The sequence below is a fragment of the Manihot esculenta genome, chromosome 10, assembly GCF_001659605.2.
Source record: "Manihot esculenta cultivar AM560-2 chromosome 10, M.esculenta_v8, whole genome shotgun sequence".
Lineage (NCBI taxonomy): Eukaryota > Viridiplantae > Streptophyta > Magnoliopsida > Malpighiales > Euphorbiaceae > Manihot > Manihot esculenta.
In genome coordinates this window covers 29,169,015-29,191,346 of record NC_035170.2, presented here as the reverse complement: position 1 = coordinate 29,191,346, position 22,332 = coordinate 29,169,015, and the positions used below count along the sequence as shown (strand labels likewise).

The 22,332-nt window shown below is 32.7% G+C and overlaps 2 protein-coding genes and 1 pseudogene across 2 annotated transcripts in view; all 3 read right to left on the bottom strand.

The window, feature by feature from the left end:
• LOC110625231 (disease resistance protein RPV1) overlaps positions 1 to 14,146 on the bottom strand; it is a 73,307-nt gene extending 59,161 nt beyond the window's left edge. The window contains exons 1-4 of the mRNA XM_043961317.1: positions 13,597 to 14,146; positions 12,358 to 13,453; positions 11,947 to 12,246; positions 11,039 to 11,857 (exon numbers count right to left, since the gene is read on the bottom strand). Coding sequence (XP_043817252.1) covers positions 11,039 to 11,857; positions 11,947 to 12,246; positions 12,358 to 13,453; positions 13,597 to 14,078 — 2,697 coding nt within the window. The 5' untranslated portion in view covers positions 14,079 to 14,146. The remainder of the gene's footprint in view (positions 1 to 11,038; positions 11,858 to 11,946; positions 12,247 to 12,357; positions 13,454 to 13,596) is intronic.
• Positions 14,147 to 16,785: 2,639 nt separating this feature from the next.
• LOC110625245 lies at positions 16,786 to 17,205 on the bottom strand. The gene has a single exon (XM_021770849.2). It carries the CDS (start codon positions 17,164 to 17,166, stop codon positions 16,801 to 16,803), a length of 366 nt encoding a protein of 121 aa, XP_021626541.1. The 5' UTR covers positions 17,167 to 17,205; the 3' UTR covers positions 16,786 to 16,800.
• Positions 17,206 to 18,907: 1,702 nt separating this feature from the next.
• On the bottom strand, positions 18,908 to 21,506 carry LOC110625252 (annotated as a pseudogene).
• Positions 21,507 to 22,332: the final 826 nt, after the last annotated feature.

The window sequence follows — 22,332 nt, the reverse complement described above, 5'->3', positions numbered from 1 at the left end:
GAAAATGTATGATCATGTATGAGATTTATCAGAGGTACAGGATGTATAGTAGACTTGCTACGGGTTCCAGCGACCTTAAGTCGATCTGGACCCTAACCCCGGTAGCGATCCGGGTGTCGTTACAAAAAATAACTTAATGGAAACAACATTGTTTCATTCTATTCTGTCGTTTGTTCTTGTTAATACTGTGCCATTTTTCCTTGAGTATAATCTTTCACAAGCCTTCTGCAGAAGCCAAGTGAAGAGGCAAGCGGCAAAGAGAGTCTAACTCCTCGGCTAGTTTGGGCTTCCGCTTGAGGAGTGCTTGTGCAAATTGAAGGTGACCTCGCATGGCTGCAATGTGCAAGGGAGTTTCATGACAGGAAGTAATGGTGAGCCTATCAAGAATGAGTTCATCTTGTTGAAGCAATGCATCTAATTCAGCTACATCCCCTTTGAGTGATGATTGATAAATGATAAGCTGATCATGCTCGATTGAGGGGTTGAGGTTCTCTATAGACATCCTATGCAAAAGGGGGTGGTAATAGGGTTCTGGTTAGAGGATGCTTGCTTTTTAAGGAGAATAAAGACGACAGTAATATATATAAATGATTTTACAATAAAGCTGATGACCAATTTACGTGGTTAGAATTGATTTTGGCCAATATTTGGCACCTGTTATTACCAGAAATGCCTCGTAATATCTTGAAGTTTCAAGACATCTCATGACATGTTAGAACTTTGAAGACATCCATAACATCCTTATTTCATTATCATTAGTCATTATTAATTCTTCATCTATAGCTGAAATGAAGTAAAACGTGTTTAGGGGTGACATCAAAGTGAAATTACAATAAAGGTCGTCACTAAGAAACACCTTTATAACAAAATATATGGAGAATTACTTTTAATTTTGTAAAAAATTAATTAATTTATTTTTATTTTAAAATCGCTCAATTAAATGTTTTCACGAAAAAAATAATTTATGTTTTATTATTCAATTTTAATTTAAAAAATAAAATTTATTAATAAATTTATATATAAATTTTTAATTTCATTATTTTTTAAATTATAATTAAAGAATGCAAAATTATAATTAACTAAAATTCTTTCTATCATATTGTCGTATGATATTTTACACACAAATTAACTTATTTATTTATATTGTTTTTACTATATATTTATTCTATTTTTATTTTTTAACTGTCATTATTTTTATTATCATTTTAATTTTTATATTTAAATAATATTTTTTCGTTAATAATTTTTACCAGAATTTATGATTACATTATTTGTTTTTACTAAAGATATAAATAATTGTTCTTCCTTTGATACTCATATACATCTTATTTACTGCAGTAAGCACACGTATATTTGTTTCATAAATAATTTGCATAAATATATTAAAAATATAATATGAGAAATATAATGAGGAAAAATTCTATAAATTCTAGGGAGATTTATAATTTAGTTCATGAGTATTGCCATTATTAACAAGTCAGTCTCTGCATTTTCAGAAACCTATTAAAACGTCCTTACATAATCAAACCGTTAACAAATCAGTCCTTCCATCCACTGTTATCCTCTTTTCCGTTAAAAATAAAATGAAAAGACCAAAATAACCTTAGTGTAACTTTTCCCTAAATCGATAATCTCTCTTCTCCGATCCCTAACCTCTCTCTTCTCCCAAAAATGAAAACCTCTCTTCCCAAATCCCTAATTTCTCTCTTCTTCCCTAATCGATAACCTCTCTCTTCCTAAATCCCTAACTTTATGTCTTCTCCCAAGTTGATAACTTCTCTTCTCTAATCTCTAACTTCTCTCTTCTTCCCTAAATCCTCTATTCTCCATTTTGTTGGTTTTTGTCGAAGAGAAATTAGTTTCTGTTGAAGTGAAGTTGTGGTCCCGATTTTGTTGGTTTCTGTCGAACAAGTGGGGAAAGATAACTTTTTGTGCTTTCTTTTGTTTGTTTTCTATGGATGTGTGACCATAAAGTTTGTATTATAGTAAAGCATGTGGGTACCACTTACTGTTACTGATAGTTTTAGTGTATTTTTTTTTGGGAGATTTTATATAATTAAAGAATGTGTGATTTATATGTGCAGGTCTGAAGACATGGTTGTGGAAGAGAGATTTACTTTAGTGTTAACATATGAAAATAAAATTGATTCCATATATAATGTCTCCATTGGAAGGTATTCGTACATATCCTTGTTGTCTGATGTTTATAAGATGTTTAACATAGCTGCATCATTTGTTACGTTTGTTGCTGGTAGTGGGATGAGCGTAGAAAATGATGATGATTTAATGTTGGCTTTTGAGTTATACAAACCTAGTCATAGATTGCCTTTGACTGTACAAGTAAAGGGGGTCCCTCTTAACACTAAGATGCCTGATGATGACGATGATGATGATGATGTTAGTATTATTGGTGAGGGCAGTAATACTGGTGAGGGCATTAACCTTAGTGAGGGTGGTAATACTGTTGAGGATATTAACCTTGATGATGCCTTAGGTAGAAATACTCCCCCATTAAGTAGGGATGGGTCCACAAGAGGTAGGGGCAGGAGTGTGCCATTAAGAGAAAAGGGAGGAAGAAGCAGTTTTACTAGAGGTAGAGGGATAAGACAGGAAAGGGTTAGTGAAAGTGGGCAGTTAGGGGAAGAGGCCAATGAATCACCACAAAGTGATTCTGAAAGTGATGTATCATTCAATGACAGTGAGGTTGGAGATGATTTACCTGAAGAAGTTGTATTTGACAATGAGATTAGTACTGAGGAGTCAGATGGGTTATCAGATTATGCTAGTGACAATGACAAAGAGATTGAAGATAGTGAGAATGAGTCTTATGATCCAAATAAGAGGAAGAAAAAATATATTGATCCTTATCATGGCATGTATGATGATCCCTTCCAACACAATGAAGGGGAAGGGATTTTGTTTAAAGAGGGCCAAGTTTTTAATGACATTGCAACTTTGAGGAATGCGATGAGAGATTATGCTATTAAGGGGGGATATGATATTACAAGAGTTAAAAATGACTCTACTAGATTAACAGCTAAGTGTTCCAGTACAGGATGTCCTTGGAGGTTTCATGCATCAGTTCTGTCTGACCAAGTCACTTTCATAGTTAAGACTCTGCATGATGAGCAAACATGCATAAGACCATTAAGAAATGAAAATTTGAATTCAAACACTAAGTGGATAGTAGAAAAACTAAGGGGAAAACTGAGGGCAGACCCTGACATGAGTTATGAACTCATGCAGCATGAGTTGATGGAAAAATGGAGTGTGGAAGTTCCTGTGTGGCAATTATATAGAGCCAGACGCAAGGCTATAGATGAGAATATGGGCATGCATTGTGAAAGTTTCAAAAAACTTAAGAAATATGTCCATTATTTGTAAATATATAACCCAGGTACAGTTGTAAAAATTCAGCCAGCTCCAAGGGTTAAAGAAGATGATCCTTTTGTTTTTCAAAGAATATGGATTATGTTTGATGCTATAAAGTTTGGATTTGAGAATGGTTGCAGAACCTTTATAGGATTAGATGGTTGTCACTTGAAGAGTCCATATGGAGGGATTTTCCTAGTTGCAGTCATACTGGATGGAAATAGAGGTGTGCTACCTCTTGCATTTTCTATAGTTGAAGCAGAATGTAGTGATAGCTGGACTTTTTTCCTAGAGAATCTTTATTCTTGCATTGGTGGAGGAACCGATGATAGGCCTTTAACTATTATGCCAAATAGGCAAAAAGTATGAATTAATATTCACTTTTTTTTAATTTAGCATATTGAATTATATGCTATTAATTTAAGTTACTAACTATTTTTTTGGTTTTAGGGACTGATGCTGTCAAAAATATATTTCCTAATGCATCTCATAGAGTTTGTTGCAGGCATTTATACATGAATTTCAAGAAAGAGTTCCCTGGACTCATGCTCAGAGATGATTTTTGGAATGCTGCAAAGAGTACTCATTCTTATGAGTTTTGGCTTCACATGAAGAATTTGAAGCCCAAGCGAGATCAAAAGCCATATGACTGGTTGATCAACATACCCTTCAGTCAATAGAGTAGACATGCATTCTGGCCTGAAGCTAAGTGTGACAATTACACTAACAACATGACCGAATTATTCAATGCATGGATAGTGAAATTGAGAGGTTTGCCTATTATCAATATCATTGAATCAATTAGGCAAAAACGTATGGTTAGGTTGCATAAAAGATCTGTTAAAGCTCAAACATGGAAAGAGATAGTTATACCAAGAGCAAAGAAAGTATTGAATAAAATCATTACTGCCAATAGGTTTTTTAAGTTGCTCCCTGGTAGAAATGAAGAGTATGAGGTTCATAAGGGTCCATGTAGGTTTGCTATAAGTTTAGCTAAAAGGACATGCAGTTGTGGATGGTGGAATATAAGTGGTTTACTATGCAAGTATGCTGCCAGAGCAATTGCATATGTTAGGGGTAATATTGAAGAGTTTTGCCATGAATATTACATTGTGCAGTGCTATTCAAGAGTTTATGCAGGTGCCATACATCCTATTCCTCAAATTGAGCTTGAACCTGATAATGAACACCCATCAATGTTGCCAGCTTCTTTGAGGAGGCAACCAGGAAGGCCAAGAAAGGCTAGAAAGAGAGATGAGAGTGAACCACCAGCAAGAGGAAGGAGGACAGCAACTGTCACTTGTGCTAGGTGCTTACAAATAGCCCACAATAAGAGAACTTGTCAATATGTTGCTGTTGGGGTAACTATACCTTTGTTTGCTTGCATATAATGAATCTATTTTAACCTTTTTAACCTTTTTATGTATTTTTCTAATTGCAGGCAAATATGGCTGCAAGTCAAAAGAAGAGGAAACACACTACTGCATCAGGTGCAGGGACTTCAAGAGTGGTTAATACTAATCAAGTGGGATTAAGTGGTGGACCAACAACCTAAAGGAGCCTTTGAAATATCAAATGATCTTTTTGAGAATTTTGTTAGTTGATGGGATATGGTTTGTACATTTTGGGAAAACATGTTTTTTGGGACATTGGATTGTAAATCTGAGAATATTATAAATCTGTGCACAGATTCTTTTTTGGGGGAGTTTATCATAGATATTGGTACAGTGCTACAGATATTGGCCTTACTTGACCATTAAAATGGCAGTAATATATGTATGACATTGTAATGATCAAGTCTGATTTTGTAATACATATTTAAACAAAAAGGACATATTAATGAAGTTATGCTTTTAATTTCATTTGCTCAGCTCCACTTTTATTCATTGTGCATTTATAAGATTTGTTTGTACTTGATATTAAGTTACAGTTGGATAAATATAACAGTATCACTCTTCTATTACTTTTAATTTTACAACTTTTTAGTTCATCTATTTAAATATTCCAAATTTCTCAGTCCTTTAAGTTTTAAAATTTACAATTTTTCAGTCCTTATATATTAAATTTAGAAACTATTACGTCCTCCAGTTTTGAATCATTACAACTGTTTGGTCATTCATTTTAATCATTCACTTACAAGAAACTAATATGCTAAAATTCCAGTCATCCAACTTAGATAAACAGTACATAATTCATTCATACACAAAGAACATACTACAATCTGGTTGAAAATAACTTCTAACTTCTGCAGCTTTATATATTGCATCTAAACAATTTTTTAAGGTGTTTTTACAGCAAACACTATCAAGAGTAACAACATAATTATCATACAATTCTTCATCTGGTTCAAAATAGCTTCAATCTTCTGTAGCTTTACATATAATTTTTTTATCTCTTCATTAATCTTCATCAACTCTTCTTTAGTCTCTGCAATCGTCCTTGATAAGTTGGCCTTGAATACCTCTAACCCTTCACCTATACTGTTTGATGTTGGAGAGTTCACATTTGTTGGAATGCACCACCCAAGAAATGACCCATATTTGTTATCTCGACAGTAATAATACAACTTGTTTGGATTACTAACAGATTCAGATATGCGAACCCCCGCTCTTTTTCCATAGCAGCAATTCACATTCATGTAACCACCATCCCAGCTTCCCATCGATTCGTTGATGCCAGACATTCTCGCGAAGATAGAATGAATCCTTTAGGTGCTTGATCGTCGGCTATTATGAACAGAGGTAGGATCCTTTCAATGCTTGATCGATGTTGAAGATAGTCCCTCACAGAGAGTATGCTGAAGCTCGTCGAGGGTGAGAGAGTAAATGGAGGATTGCCTGCCGAGAGATGACGAGAGGTTGCTTTTAAGATTGTGATCGGACTGTTATGGCAAACCTAACCATACATTTCTACCTAATAGGGATTGAAAAGGGTAAAATTGGATTTTCAAAATATTGTCTCTCCTTTTCCTCTTATTTTTAACGGAAAAGAGGGTAACAGTGGATGGAAGGACTAATTCGTTAATGGTTTGATTATGTAAGGACGTTTTAGTAGGTTTCTGAAAATGCAGGGACTGACTTGTTAATAATGACAATACCCAAGGACTAAATTGTAAATCTTCCTAAATTCTATTAAGTAAAAAATATTAATTTTAAATAATTTAGATCAACATTAGTTCGATGGGCTATAATTAAAATAATATTTTAAAATTTAAACACTAAAAAGTGTTAAAAAGATTTTTTTTTATAAAAATTAAATTATTTTTAAAGAAAAATAATTTATTTTTTCAAAAGATAATTTATTTTTAGATTTTGAGGATTTTTTTAACACTGTTATATATAATTTTATAAGTATTTTTATTTTTTAAATGATAATTACAGAATACATAATAAATTCGACGCAAGTTTTCCTCTGTGGTCCTTTTATAACTCGATACTCTCGCATTTTCCTTTTCTTAAACCTAACTTCTTCTTTTTCCTTTCCCATGAAAGACAATCTGCGTTAATTGACTATCGATGAAGAAGAAAATATTGTTACTCCTATTAAAAGTTCCAAAAATATTCCGATTATCACTTATGATTTCTGTATGGTGAGGAGGTTTCTCACATACAATCCAATACATTTTATTTTTGATGAAAACAAAAACTTTTAGTTCTCATATGAAATTTTTTCGTAATTTTTTATATTTTAATAGTTGTTTCTCAATCAATAGATAATAATTGGGAAGAAACCTTTCGTTAATGTGGAAGAGTGATGTGTCTTTTTCTGTGGTTGGTTTTTCTTTAAATTTTATGGGAGATTTACAATTTAGTCCCTGGGTATTGCCATTATTAACAAGTCAGTCCCTGTATTTTTAGAAACCTATTAAAACATCCTTATGTTTTCTCTCCGTTAACGAAATAGTTCTTCCGTCTATTTTTACCGTTAAAAATAGAGTAAAAGACTAAATTACCCCCCATTATTTTTCTCTTCCTCCTCCTCCTTTCTTTTCTTCTTCATCAATTCTTCTTCCTTTTGCTTCTTCTTCTTTTTCTTCTTCTTCTTCTGCTTCTGCTTCTTCTCCTTCTTCTCCTTCTTCTTCTTTTGCTTCTTTTTCTTCTTTTTCTTCTTTCTCTTGTTCTTCTTCTCATTCTTCTTCTTCTTCTTCTCATTCTTCTTCTTCTTCTTCTTTTTCTTCTTCTTCTTCTTCTTCGGAGGAGGAGGAGGAGGAGGAGGAGGAGGAGGAAAAAAATGATAGGGACTATTTCGTTGACAAAAAAAATGATAAGGACGTTTTAATAGATCTGAGAAAAGATAAAGACTATTTCATTGACAAAAAGAAACAATAAGGACGTTTTAATAGATTTCTAAAAATATAGAGAGGGACGATTTCGTTGACAGAAAGAAACGATGAGAAGGGACTATTTCGTTGACATAAAGAAACGATAATGATGTTTTAATAGATATGAGAAAAGATAGGGACTATTTCATTGACGGAAAAAAACGATAAGGACATTTTAATAGATATGAAAAAAGATAAAAATATTTTAATAGATTTTTGAAAATGTAAGGACTAACTTGTTAATAATTGCAATATACAAGGACTAAATAAATGGTTTTATTTGAGGGTAAAATTGAATTTTAAAAATTTTCTCTCTCCTCATTTATCTAATTTTAACGGAAAATATGACGGAAGGACTATTTCGTTGACGAAAATAAAACATAAGGACATTTTAATAGGTTTCTAAAAATACAGGGACTGACTTGTTAATAATGGCAATATCCAGGGACTAAATTGTAAATCTTCCAAATTTTATTGATTCAGTTGTTTCGGAAGATAATATTCAATGGAGATTTACTAGTTATTATGGGTTTCCGGAATCGCAACGACGACGTCAGTCTTGAAATTTTATTCGAATTTTATCTCGTAGAATCTCTTTTCCGTGACTTTGTTCGGGATACTTTAATGATTTATACTCGATATATGAGAAAGAAAGAGAAATATTTTTATCAAATTATCTTATGTAGGGGTTTAGACAGACACTTGAGGAGTATTTTTGTCAAATTATTTTATGTAGGGATTTAATTTTGAACGATTGTAAATTTTTGTTAGACTCTAAAACTGCTCATATTTTAACTAAAAAATTTATTAGGTATAATAATCTCTTTATTTGAAATGATATCCCTATTTATTTGATGAAATCTGATTAATATAATTAGTAATTTTATTTTTTTAAAAAAATACATAATAAATTATTAAAAATATTTTTTATATTTAAATTATTTTCTGTGGTGTAAATAAATCTATTTGAACCGAATAAAAGTTAATTAAAATTTTAAATGGCAGATATAATGATTGATTGGACAGATCATTAAAGCAATGGTAAAGGCATTTTATTAAATTGGAATTAATTTAAAAAAAAAAAATCTTTTTCGTAAAGCCATCTCCAATCCTATGCACTATTTTTTACACCATTTTGATGCTTTATATTAAAATAGTGCAATATTATCTCTAATTTTCTATACTAATTTTAACATCAAAAAGAATATTTTATTTATATTCTTCTTTTTCTTTAATATTATATTATTTATTTTACTTTAATTTTATTTATATATTTCATTCAAAAAATTCATATAATTTTATATATTTACTTTAAATATTTATATATTTTATATTTTCATTCAATATTCAAATATTTAATTATTTTATAAATAAACAAAAAAACATATTAATTATAAAATATATTAATTAAATAATAATTATAAAAAATTATGAGCCAAAAAAAACTAAACTTAATTAAAAATATATATAAATTTTTAATTATATTATAATTTAAAAAAAAATAGAAAAAAAAAATAAATTTTGAATTAAAAAAAAAGAAGAAAATAGCGCTGCTACAGTATAACGCCATATTTGGCGTGATACTGTAGCGAGCGCCAAAATTCCGTAGGATTTTGGCGCAGCTTTGGAGGACTATCTCCAACGCCAAAATGAAAATTGGCAAAGCGTTAGAGATGGCCTAAGCATATGAATAGATTAATTTACACATTTTAAATGTTGGATCAGTTTTTTTTAATGGCAAAAAATTCATATTTTCAAAATTATTAAAGTAGCAAAATTATAAAAAAAATTATAAATTATATAAATTTTAAAAAATTAATTTAAAAAAAATAAATTCAAACGACACAATTTAATTATAATATTTATTTAAATTCATAATATTTCAAACATAATAATATTACTAACAAATAAATTTCTTGATTTTTCAATCCCTCCACAAGTCATAATATTTTTTAAAAAAACAATCATAAATTTTTTCCGTTTAAATAATTTTATCCTAATTTTTTTTCATAATAAATTTATTATAAATTATGCTGACATACTTAATTTAAAAGTTAATGCTAACTAGAATTTAATTTAAGTCTAAGATTTCTTTAGATGTGAAAATAATTTATATTTAAAATTATTTTAATAAAATAACTCATTTTTAATTTTTTAATTTTTTAATTTAAAAATAAAATATTTTAATAAATTTATATATATATATTAAAAAAGTCTTTTTTTTCCTGAAATAATTTATTTTTTTATAAAAAATATTTTTCATTAATTAATTTTTTAAAAATATTTTAAATATAAAAATAATTTTAATAAAACAATCAAAACCTAAATAATGGATAAGGGTTGATGTGACACTAGAGCGATGTTTAAGAAAAGTAATTAACAGTATAGCATACAATTAATTCAATTAAACTAAATTTGTTAATGGAAAATTAAAAAATATTATTAAAAAATAGACAAAAATACTAATTCAGCGTCGATCATATCTCATCCCTTGAAGGTAGATGAGTAGTAGTTTTTCATGCAAAGAGCAAAGCAACACTGTCTTGGTTTGCAATTATTGGCTTGTATTGCTTTGTCTATTGCCATACATTTGAGAATTTTTACAATGCAACCGCTGTATAGATAATAATTTCATAGTAGTAATTGATTATAATGAATTTCATGTAGTTTGATCAATGGTCAACATCTAGACAAAGTTCCTCTTCCTGTTCCTGATGATTTATCCTGCGAATGCGAAGGTTTTCAGTCTTGTTTTTCAATCTTTAAAGAGAAGGTTCATCTTCCTTATCTTCTTCAATTCTGCTTCTCTTTTTATCTCTGGAAAGACTATCCTCTCGAAATATAGGATGCACTCCACACATTATTATAGAATCGTAATCACGACTGGAAATGAAGAATTGAAAGGAAACTTCAAGGAAACTCTCTTCCATGTCCAACAGTTTATTCCCCAACAGTTTATTCCAAAGGAACACATGTTCTGAATATAAGGGATCAACTACAAAATTCGGGGCCTCGAAAATGAAATTTTCACTGCTATGTCCAGATTTACGGACGAAGTTAGCTATGCAATCAATGAGTATATTACGATCATGAGGATAACTTTTTGGATCAAAAACAGCACATAAAGAAAAACCAGTCAAATTTGCCTGATCTAGTCTGAATGAAAGAGAAGATCCACTTTTGTTCTTATATCTCATCGTTTCAGGCACTTCAACCCCCGGTATGTATAACTGAACAAACTGTACCATGGAAATTATAAATTTTTTAAGAAAACTAATAATAATAAACAAAAATTGTACACTCAAAAGGGTTGATTCTTGTAAGACCAGAGAAAGTAAGGCATACCTTGTGTTTTAACAGATGCGTCTTCAATACATCCTCCATTACTTTATCATGTACGTTCTTATCCAAATTGATGCAATTACGAAACTGAAGTCGTTTTGCTTCTTTTTCATCATCATGTTCTAAGAAAAGGAATGAAGTTGATGCAGATTCCAAAGATGTGCAATCTGATGCATCTAAATCTTCTAAGCATGACGGAAGCTCTGGTAAACATTTAAGTCTCTTGCAACCATTTAAAAAAAGCCCCTTCAACTCAGTTAGATGTTTAATGCTTGCAGGTGTCGTCTTGAAATTGTTTCCACCTAAAAATAAGTATTCCAATGACACTAAAAACCAAAGACTCTGGGGAATTTCTAATATACCACAGTCACTTAAATTAATTCTCCTTACACAGGACAGTCCTGTCAAAGGAGGCAATGTCAAACCTTCACATCTCGCACATCTTAACACTTCCAATCTTCTCAATTGATTGATGGAGGATGGTAATGTTTTTATTCCACTTCCAGATATACAAAGGTTCTTCAGCAATTCTAGATCCCCCATGTTCTCTGGCAATGCTTTGACATTCAAACAGCCTGAGATATCAATGCGTGTAAGAGATTTCAAATTGCAGATGCTTCGTGGAATACTATGCAGTTTTGAGCAGTATCCGAGATCAATTTCTTTTAGACATTTAGACTCGCCAATGCTACTAGGAATCTCAATCAAGTTTCTACATCCTATCAAACATAAAACCTCAAGATTTGGGGCACTAGACAAGTCTAGAACTTTAGTTAACTCAAAAGAGTAGCTGAGGTCTAAAAATTTCAAACTTTCAAGAGCCTGTAATCAAAACGTCAATAAAATTAGCAGAAGCTAATTAACTTTGCACAATGTAGCTAAATTTTATAAAGCAGCATAATAACTCTAACCTTCTCTTGATTCCAGAGTTGGATGAGGTTGCTCCGTGGCATGTGAAGTTCTACAAGATTTCTTGGGCAAAAATTTATTGGCAAGGATTTCAAAGGGTAGTCTTCCCAATGATGATATCTTAGCTCCTCTGGTAGAAATTCAAGGCCACTAGGTAGAAGCACTCGTCCTGGTCTGGATGTAGGAACATTGAAGAATTTGAGGAATCTAAGATTGCACATGTTCATGAAAGCTGTGGGACTTGGCTCCAAATATCCATTTCCAGACATATCAAGTAATATGCCTTCAATATTTTCAGTTCCCTAAGAAAATAACAACAAACATTATAGGCACCGCACTTAATTCTTAAAACTGCATATAAATAATATGTATGTATAATTAAGAATATGCACATTAATTCTTCTGGTCCATACCTTGTCTCTTGTCAATACATGACAAATATCCTTATATTTCCACAACCTGCTGCGTGTCCCAAGTTGTTTGGACTCCTCACAAACAACATCCTTGCCCATTTGTTGTAGCAAGTCATGCATGCCTACCTTACCATTTGAAACAGTTATGAGAGATTTATCAATTAAACGGCTTATCGCTCTTCTTGGAAAGAAACCACAACCTTCAAATATTCTTTCAACACGATCTTTAGGCTCGCCTTTAAGGAAACATGCAATATCAAGAAATATGCTCTTTTCATGACGTTCTAGTCCATCATAACTTATTCTCAAAACTGCCTGAATATTCATATCAGGAATTTCTTTCAATTTTTCCAACTCACTTTCCCATTCTTCAATCCCCTTATCATACAAATTAGAGCCTAAAATTTCAAGAGCCAATGGAATACCTTGAGCATATGTTATCAACTTCTTTGATATTTTCACATATCCTTTCTTGGGATGATTTTGTTTGAAGGCATCCAAGCTAAAGAGACAAAGAGCTTCATCATCAGTTAATTTTTCAACCTCGTATATGTATCCCTCAGAACAAACATTTTTAAGTACTTGTCTATCTCTGCTTGTTACAATGATTCTACTACCTTTGCGGTACAAAGCACACTCTCCTGCTAAAAGCTTTAGATGTTTTGGATCATCCACATCATCAAAAACAATGACAACCTTTTGACTCTGAAGTCTTCTCCTAATCAAAGGGGATAGCAGAGTTGTGCTTACATGTAAATCCTTTTCTCCTAACAATTGGTTAATGATTTTATCTAATAAAACATGTGTTTGTTTTCTCATCTCCTCTCTGACATTATCAACAAAATAGTGCCCATCAAATTTATCCATAATTCGATTCAATACTTCACGAGCAATAGTTGTCTTGCCAATACCTCCCATCCCCCAAATTCCTATTACTCTTCTATCATTTTTCGATTCAATACATAACAAGGATTCCACTTTCTTCAGACGTGATTCAATCCCAACTAAGTTGTCATTGTAAGAATCACTAGAGGAGATGAGACTTAATTTCTCCCAAACATCATTGGCAATTTCCTCAACTAGTTTGGATTCAGACCTAATATATATGAAGAACAAATGCTAGTAAGTCAAAGCAAACCACCCTTAGAGGCTTAGACTCGCTTCTAAGTAAATTGATAATACACGATTACATATACATGCAAACAAAAACAAGAATAGTAAAAAAATCAACAGAATTACTTGATATTCCGTGAATCCCATCCTGCTAAAATGCTTATTTCCATCAGAGCACGACGCCACTTATCCACCTTGTCTAAACAACCTTTGACTTCTTCTCCATGCTTAGCAACCGCAAATGCCTCGCCGAAATTCCCAATGAGATCTTGAACATCAGTTGGATCTACATGGTAAAAAATTGGTAGGACTAATTGTCCTAAAATTTCCTTGCATTCAAGTATCTTCACAAGCTCATCCAAGCACCATGGAGAATCTGCATAATTTTGAGAGAAAACAACAATGGAGACATAAGAATATTGAATTGTTTCCAAGAGAGCAGGTGAGATCTCTTCTCCTTTACGAAGGTTTTCATCCATGAAAGGATTGATTTGTTTTCGCTGCAAAGCATCAAAGAGATGGGAGAGAAAACCCCCACGAATATCTTTGCCTCTAAAGCTAATAAAAACATCATATTTGCAAGGAGGGGTTGAAGAAGTAGCATCCATAGATGAGTGATGAAAGAATGCTTGTGTAACTCCAACTGAGCTTGAAGAATTTAAAGAGTGCAGAACGCGTTAGATTGAGTTCAAGGAAAGAAACCAAAACTTGCTATCTAGGCATGTTGCTATCTGACACTCTTCTTCTTCTTTTCGCCTCAACTTTTGCCCTTGTCCACAATCAGACGGCTTCAGTTTTTCTACCACATACATTGAGTCTATGATGTATAATTTTTATTTATTTTAATTTATCTTTTAATCTTTCTATATCATTAAATAATAAATTATTATGAAAAATTATATAATTATTTTAGAAATTTGTGAGATAATTTATGATAATATTTATTGTAATATTTTTAAAAATTATTATATGTAATTTTTGTATATAAAAAAATTTCATATGTTCGTGAAAAATAAAAGAGATAATTGTATTGTTTTTTGTATGTAATTTTGATAATTTTATTAATATTTTTATATATAAATTTTTAATTTCATTATTTTTAAATTATAATTAAAGAATGCAAAATTATAATTAACTAAAATTCTTTCTATCATATTGTAGAATGACATTTTACACACAAATTAACTTATTTATTTATATACTTTTTACTATATATTTATTCTATTTTTATTTTTTAACTGTCATTATTTTTATTATCATTTTAATTTTTATATTTAAATAATATTTTTTGGTTAATAATTTTTACCAAAATTTATGATTATATTATTTATTTTTACTAAAGATATAAATAATTGTTCTTTCTTTGATACTCATATACATCTTATTTACTGCGATAAATACATGTATATTCGTTTCATAAATAATTTGTGATGTTCGGAGATCCAAATAATAGAGTTTATTGTGTAAATTTGTTTCACTACTCCTGTCTAAGGCCAGACCCATGATGACAGTCCATGATCTGAAGGCTTCTAAGCCTCCCGCATAAGCTAGGTCCAGCTCATTCAGCCGAAGAATCGAGCCCCGCATGGGTTTCTCAATCAGGTCGGTCCAATTTATCCGGCCCAATGATCATACCTCCCCTAGGCTCAACCTTAATCTCATCATCCAGCCCACCCGCCTGGTGGGTCCATCCGCATGCATGCCAGAGGAGAATTAAATGGCCGTTACGCATGTAACAGGGATCTGATATTTTCGTACGTCCATATCTGTATAGCAGAGACACGTGCCCCAATGACAATGAGACTGTTATACGTCACTGACGGACAAAGGAAAAAAATAAAAGGAGAGGAGCATCCTTCTCTCGGACTAAGCTTACAGAACTCTTGTAAAACTCTATTTTCTGGATCTCAGATTATCATGTTCAATTCATCCCCATTTATTACTCATGAACCAAGTAATGTGTAAAACGAATCAAAATATAAAAGTTCCTATATAAGATTATTTATTAATTTTAAGTTAAAAGATCACTTAAACAATTATCATTTGAGTAATCCATAGACACAAGTTATTTTTCATATGGATTTCTCAGGCGGGTCAGTTTAGTGCACTTATTTATAAAAAATACTTACACATATATATCTCACATATCTCAACTTATGAGATTAGTTGTTTTCTTAAAAATATATATATATATAATATATACTAGTTTCAATAACTCTAATTATTGTTCAATCATAATAAGAATATCGAACAGAAATATTTAGAGACTTTACTTAAATACAATAAAAAACTCACAATTATAATCATATTATAATTTATTTTACACAATACTATAATCTCATATGGACTTTTATATTTATTCAAGATTTAATTAACATTAAAGATAAATAATAATTTTATATAGTGTATTTAAATATTTAAAATATATGAATAATAATATCCAATAATAATCAATAAATTGGCTGTATGGCATATTATTAACAATATTCACTTACTAATAGTCGGTAACAGGACCAGTTATAGAAGAACATCTATAAAAAGAAAATTCATAGGAAATATTACTTTGTGCATTAAAATGTAAATCGCTGTAGCTTACTCTTTGGAGCTGCTAAGAATTTCTGGACATTTTCCAAGACAAGAAACATTTAACTAAAACGACAGAGCTTTAAAGTAATTTAAAAAAAAAAAAAAAGAGATGTGAGGTTTAATATCCTAAAATTCAACTAATATATTTATCGCGGAAACAAGTCCGTGAGTGCTTTAAAATAAATATTAGGGAAAATTACTTTATAGTCCCTGAGGTTTAACGTAATTAACACTTCTGTCCCTCTATTTTGGCGACCCAACACTTAAGTCCCTCACTTTCTTTTCTATCCAAATTCATAGTCCTTCCGTCCAAAATAGCTGTTTGGGACACGTGAATTGACAAAATTAACCCTCTTCTTCTTCTTTCTCCTCTTCCTCTTCCTACCCTTTCTGCAACTTCTTCTTCTTCTTCCTTCTTGTGTAAGTTGTATAAAAAAGTAACTAATAACTGCGGAATTATGTGCAATTGATCTGAAAGATGAAATTCTACCCACTATCTTCAATCAGCCCTCGACATTAAAAGCATTTTTTAGTTTAGCCCAGATGTGTTGAGAAGCAGTTAAATGTTTTCCCTTTGTGGATGTTAATACAGCAGGCAACAAGAGATATGCCTGATAGCTGTAACAGATTCACAAATGAACACCAGTTTCATAGATCTAAGAATTACCCATTAAAAGCAATCAAACAAGAATTTGTAATCATTATCCCCAAACACGTCATCCAAATGAAAATATAATTGCAAAATCATGAAAAACATATACCTGCAGAGGAACCCACCAACAAAATCTTGTCAGTTGATAGATTTTCACAAACCCATTTGCAGACAGCGATGACATCCTTGACTTCAGAAAACCCAGTGAGAGAAGGCTTTCCTGTGGACCTCCCAGCACCTCTCATGTCAAAAGTGACAGCCGTGTAACCTTTCTGTGCCAACCCAATTGCAATTCCTTTTAGAAGAGCTTGACAACCACCCAAAACTGAATATGGGTGGACAAGAACAATAACCAATTTGTCTTTGATCTCATCTTCTTTGGGCTTGAAGACCCTTGTCTGGAGCTTCAATCCATCATTGGTTTCTACTGTGGAGGACTCAACTGTATGGCTTGACATCCTTCCAAGCAAAAAAGGATGCTCGGAAATGGCAATTTGATGGATGAAGGGAGAGAATTTTTAAAGACCAAGAAAATTTCTTCTTTCTTCTTTCTTCTTTCTTCTTTCTTCTTCTCTTCTTCTTCTTCCTTCTTCTGCAAGTTCTTCCTCTCCTCCTCCTTCTTCTTCTTCTTCTTTCTTCTTTCTTCTTTCTTCTTCCTTCTTCTTTCTTCTTCTTCTTCTTTCTTTTTCTTCTTTCTTCTTCTTCTTCTGGAATTTCACATGGAGAGAAGGGCATTTTTGGAAAAAATTATCACATCTCACCTTTGACTCTTTGACCAAACGGTTTAAATGGACGGAAGGACTATGAATTTGGACAGAAGAGAAAGTGAGGGACTTAAGTGTTGGGTCGCCAAAATAGAGGGACAGAAGTGTTAATTACGTTAAACCTCAGGGACTACAAAGTAATTTTCCCTAAATATTATAGGCTTTACAAGCTAAATCACTTATGTTTAGCTTAAATCAGTCCATGAAGAAACTGCAGGATACGTGAGGGCAGCTGGTGATGCATGCAATTAGCAGAAATAAACTGCTTAAAAACAAGGAAAAGGAAGTGTAGAGGATGATTGAAACTGAGGGATGAGTAGGTGGCCTAATGCATAGACAACGTTTATTGACTAAAAAGACATTGCATTTTATAATGATTTGGGCAGGTGCCAGGTGGATAAATTTTCATAAACTTTTGTCTTTTTTACCTTACTATAGTGGCTAGACATTTCCGAGATGGTGATTGATGAATGATAAGATATATAAATGAAGTGATAGAGCTCTCTCCTTGTACCTTCCTACTTCAATCTGCTTTTTCTCTCCGATTTTCTTTTTTCTGATTATGGATTTCACTATCATAGCATGATAATAAAAGGATCTGTTGCATAGCCTGTCTAATTTTTCTTTTCCTAAATAATATTAGGATTTTATTCATATAAAAGGGAGTACAGCCCATAATAAACATACCAAAACCCTAGACCCAGCCATGCCTAAAAAGAATATGACAACTACAGGTTACTAAAACTCACAAGAAAAAAAGTCCCAAGAGACAACCAAATCCTAGCACCCCTGATCCATCTTGACTCGATCTAATCCAGCTGAAAGTAGACTACACCGCCGCTATCTCTGGAGGACGTCAATCATCATGTTGGCAGTACCAAACAAAAAGGAAAAAACTCTCTATAATATTTGTGAAGGCCATACAATGTTTGAAGAAGCATAGGAGAGGAAGAGAACCCACAAACCATCAACTTTGAATGCAAGAACAGTCGGAGAAATGTGGTCGATAGCTGACAGAAGCACATGCAGAAATGGATCAAGACATACAGAAGGAGGTCGGTTCTAAGAGAGAGGAGACGTCCTCAATCGCACCACCTTCTCACTGTCCGAGTCAAGGGAGAAAAACTGTTAAATTTGGACCAGGCCTAACTCACCCCAAAAGCTAGCTATGACCAATATAAGGGGCACATTACCCCTTTTCATAACCGATGTGGGATTCAACACATCCCCTCATGCCCACTCAACATCGGATGGGGAGGTTCTGATACCATGTTAAATTTGGACCAGGCTTAACTCACCTCAAAACTCAAAAGCTAGCGGGGCACGTTACCCCTTTCCATAACCGATGTGGGATTCAACAAAAACCCCTTAAAAACAGATATGCAAAAGAAGAAATAAAGGTATTCCGTTGAGACGCCGCCCAACCAGTTCTTCATCAGCCCTCCCATGAAAACCCAGAAGGGGAAGATCTCAAAATCTATAAAACAAAGCAAAAACACAAAAAGAATAGAACCCAAAGAAACAACAGCCAAAATAGTCTCTAATGCGCCGCTGCCAATAATCCAAATAACAAAAGTAAAAAACTATCTACATCTCTCTGGGAGAGAAGCGAACCTACAGCCGGGCGAAAAGTGGATTCCTTTCATCTAAAGGACAGGGGAAACCTCCAATTGAGGCAAACAACCAACAAGACCTGAACTAATAGAGGCCAGAAACCTCAACGGAAGGTAAACTCTCTCCTCAAATGGGAGAGAGAGTCAAGTGCCTGTATTAGTTTAGCGATTGAAGTTATATGACTAGCTTGATAAACTTAGGGATCCGACTTTACCCCTGAATTAAATTCGTGAGTGCTTTTGAAGATATTCATTAACATTGAAAAGGGTCGAATACAAACCAAAGGTTTCCCGTTAAAGCTCTGAAATTTAATTCAATGGAAGGATCCGACTCTTTAAATTCAGACAAATTAAAGAGAAATTCAAAAAAACAATAAAAAAGCAATGAAGAGATCTCATCGAAGAAAGCACCTTCCGGCGAAGATCGAGTCCCACACTCTCTTTTTCATGGAATGCCTTTCTAAAATTTAAAATGCCATATGCATGATTAAAAAAATTAGCAAGAAGTGAAAAATAAATTACCTTTCTTATTTTTATATAAGATATAATAAATATGTGCAAGATAGACTCTCGATTGTATTAAAATTGTGAGATCATATTCGTTGGATTATCCAAGTCAAGCTTGCTTATTTGTACAAGTTTAGGAATATCCCATATAAGAAAACTTTACAAAAATTGAAATTATACGCATTATAAGAAATATTAAAGCTTGCTTTCAAAAACAAAAAAAGAAATATTAAAGCTAACAGAAACTTCATTGCATAAAGCTCAAAGGTGGCAATTAATAGAAATTATCTCTTAGCAAAAAAAAAAAAAAAAAAAACCTTTATAAACATAAACTCGATATTAATTTAGAAATACATCGGTAGATCTTCTGAAACAGCCAGATAAAAAAGGAAGCAAAATGTAACAAAATAATAAAGTACAATAATGACTTCAAAAAAAAAAAAGTACAATAAAAAAAGAATCAAAGTGGGAATTAACAATAATGTTTTCCCTGCCAAAGTCCAATCATTTTCTCCCAGCCTCATGTTTGATGCCGCCGCAAAGAAATATGCTTGTGATACATATAGGATTGCGATGCACATGATAATTACTAGGAAAACTCCTAAAATCTTATTTTTGAAAGGAATTCCACTAAACATCAACATAATAATAATAAGAGAGAGCATCAAAGAAACAGTGTTGTAATACCAGAAATTTGTTTCTGACTCTAGAAGGAGATTACGAAATAAGAACCAAGATAAAAAGAAGAAGTTGAAGCTATAGTTGCATTCTGGTCTTTATTAAATTGGGGTGGGTTTACCCCAGCTTGAAAAGCTACAGTTGCTGTTAGAGTAGCCGCTATCAGAATATTGCCTCGTGCCTCTTCGAATCTCTTGCCTACGTTCTTTAAGTAATTATTCCACCATTTACAGGTTCTGGCAGCTAGGCCTCTCTTTCTTTGTACTGTTGATGATCGAACTTTACTATTGCGCTCTTCGTTCCTCTGAGCATGGCCTGCTTCAGCTGCTAGAAGAATGATCTTTATTTCCAGGCCTTTTGAGTCCATTGGACTGTGCTCTAGAGCATCCAGTGCTGTGAATCCAATCTTGTTCAAGGTATTTGCATTTTCTTTGATGCTAGTCTCCAAAAGTAAGTATTTTGTAATCTGTATAAGCAAAAAGATCATCACTTTTGGGTTTATTTTTCCAGTTAATGTGGCTAGCAGTGACGAGATCAACAAACCTGCACATGTTTGAGGATGGCTGCAAGGTGCAAAATGGTATTGCCATTATCATCCGCGGCACTGACAAATTCATCATCTCGTACCGTTTCCACCAACAATTTCAAAGCCTCCAACCGATTATATTTAACACATAAGTGCAAGATTGTCTCTCCATTATCCATCTTCTCTCTTATTGACTCAGGACAAACGCTGACTAATTCCTTCACAACTGCAACTCTTCCTTTCATGGCAGCTAAGTGAAGTGGGATTCTTCCATCTTGATCACGTGCCCAGCAAGCATCAGGATTCACAGTTACCAACTCTTTAACAATATGGGATTAGCCTTCTGCAGAAGCCAAGTGAAGAGGCAAGCGGCAAAGAGAGTCTAACTCCTCGGCTAGTTTGGGCTTCAGATTGAGGAGTGCTTGAGCAAACGGAAGGTGACCTCGCATGGCTGCAATGTGCAAGGGAGTTTCATGATAGGAAGTAATGGTGACCCTATCAAGAAGGAGTTCATCTTGTTGAAGCAACGCATCTAATTCAGCTACATCCCCTTTCAGTGATGCTTGATAAATGATAAGCTGGTCATGCTCGATTGAGTTGTTGAGGTTCTCTATAGACATCCTAATACGCAGAAGGCGGTGGTGATGAGGGCTTTTGGTTAGAGGGCCTTTGCTTCTTTATGAAATTAATGACGGTGGTAATATATACAGAGAGTTGATGACCAAAGTGGCCAATATTTATCACCTATTATCTTCCATATATTTTCATATTATAAATTAAAATTGATATATTTTATCTCTAACAGCGTAAAATTCATGTAACTTTTTATAAATTTACCGTGTATTCTTTTAAATTAGAAAAATAAAATCAAAACGTAATTTGGTTGACCAAACGTGTCACTTCAAAGTCAACAAGTGCCGTGCTAGATAAGCCAACAGGACTCTTCCTGGAAAATGATACCTAAATCGAAGTCCGCACAAAGTGGAGTAGTGGTTCGGACCACCATAGAAACTTCAAGGAAAGAAACCCAAAACTTACTATCCAGGCATGTTGCTATCTGACACTCTTCTTCTTCTTTCCGCCTCAACTTTGCCCTTGTCCACAATCAGCCGGCTTCCGTTTCTCTACCACAAATTTATATTTGTCATATACATTGGGTCTATAATTTCCAATAATATTAGCCGTGTTCGTTTGACCAGCGAGAAGTGCTGTTGAGGAATAATAATTTCCTTTTTATTTTATCATTTAATTTTTCTACATTTTAAATAATGAGTTATTATGGAGAATTATATAATTATTTTAAATTGGAGTTATATGTCTTTTAAATTTATAAAATATTTATAATAATATTTATTTTGATACTTTCAAAAGTCATATGTAATTTTTGTGTACAAAAGTATTTCAGATCTTCATAAAAAGTAAAAGAGATAATTTGAATCTTTTTCTTCTTCAATTTTCTAACAGACTTATGAGTGTGAATTTTTTTTTATGAGTGAATTTCTGATTTTTGAGTTTGAAAAATAGAACAACACAGAA

What these genes read in the sequence shown, in the direction of transcription:
- LOC110625245 (XM_021770849.2), bottom strand. Translation starts at nt 17,166, where the DNA reads ATGTCAAGCCATACAGTTGAGTCCTCCACAGTAGAAACCAATGATGGA.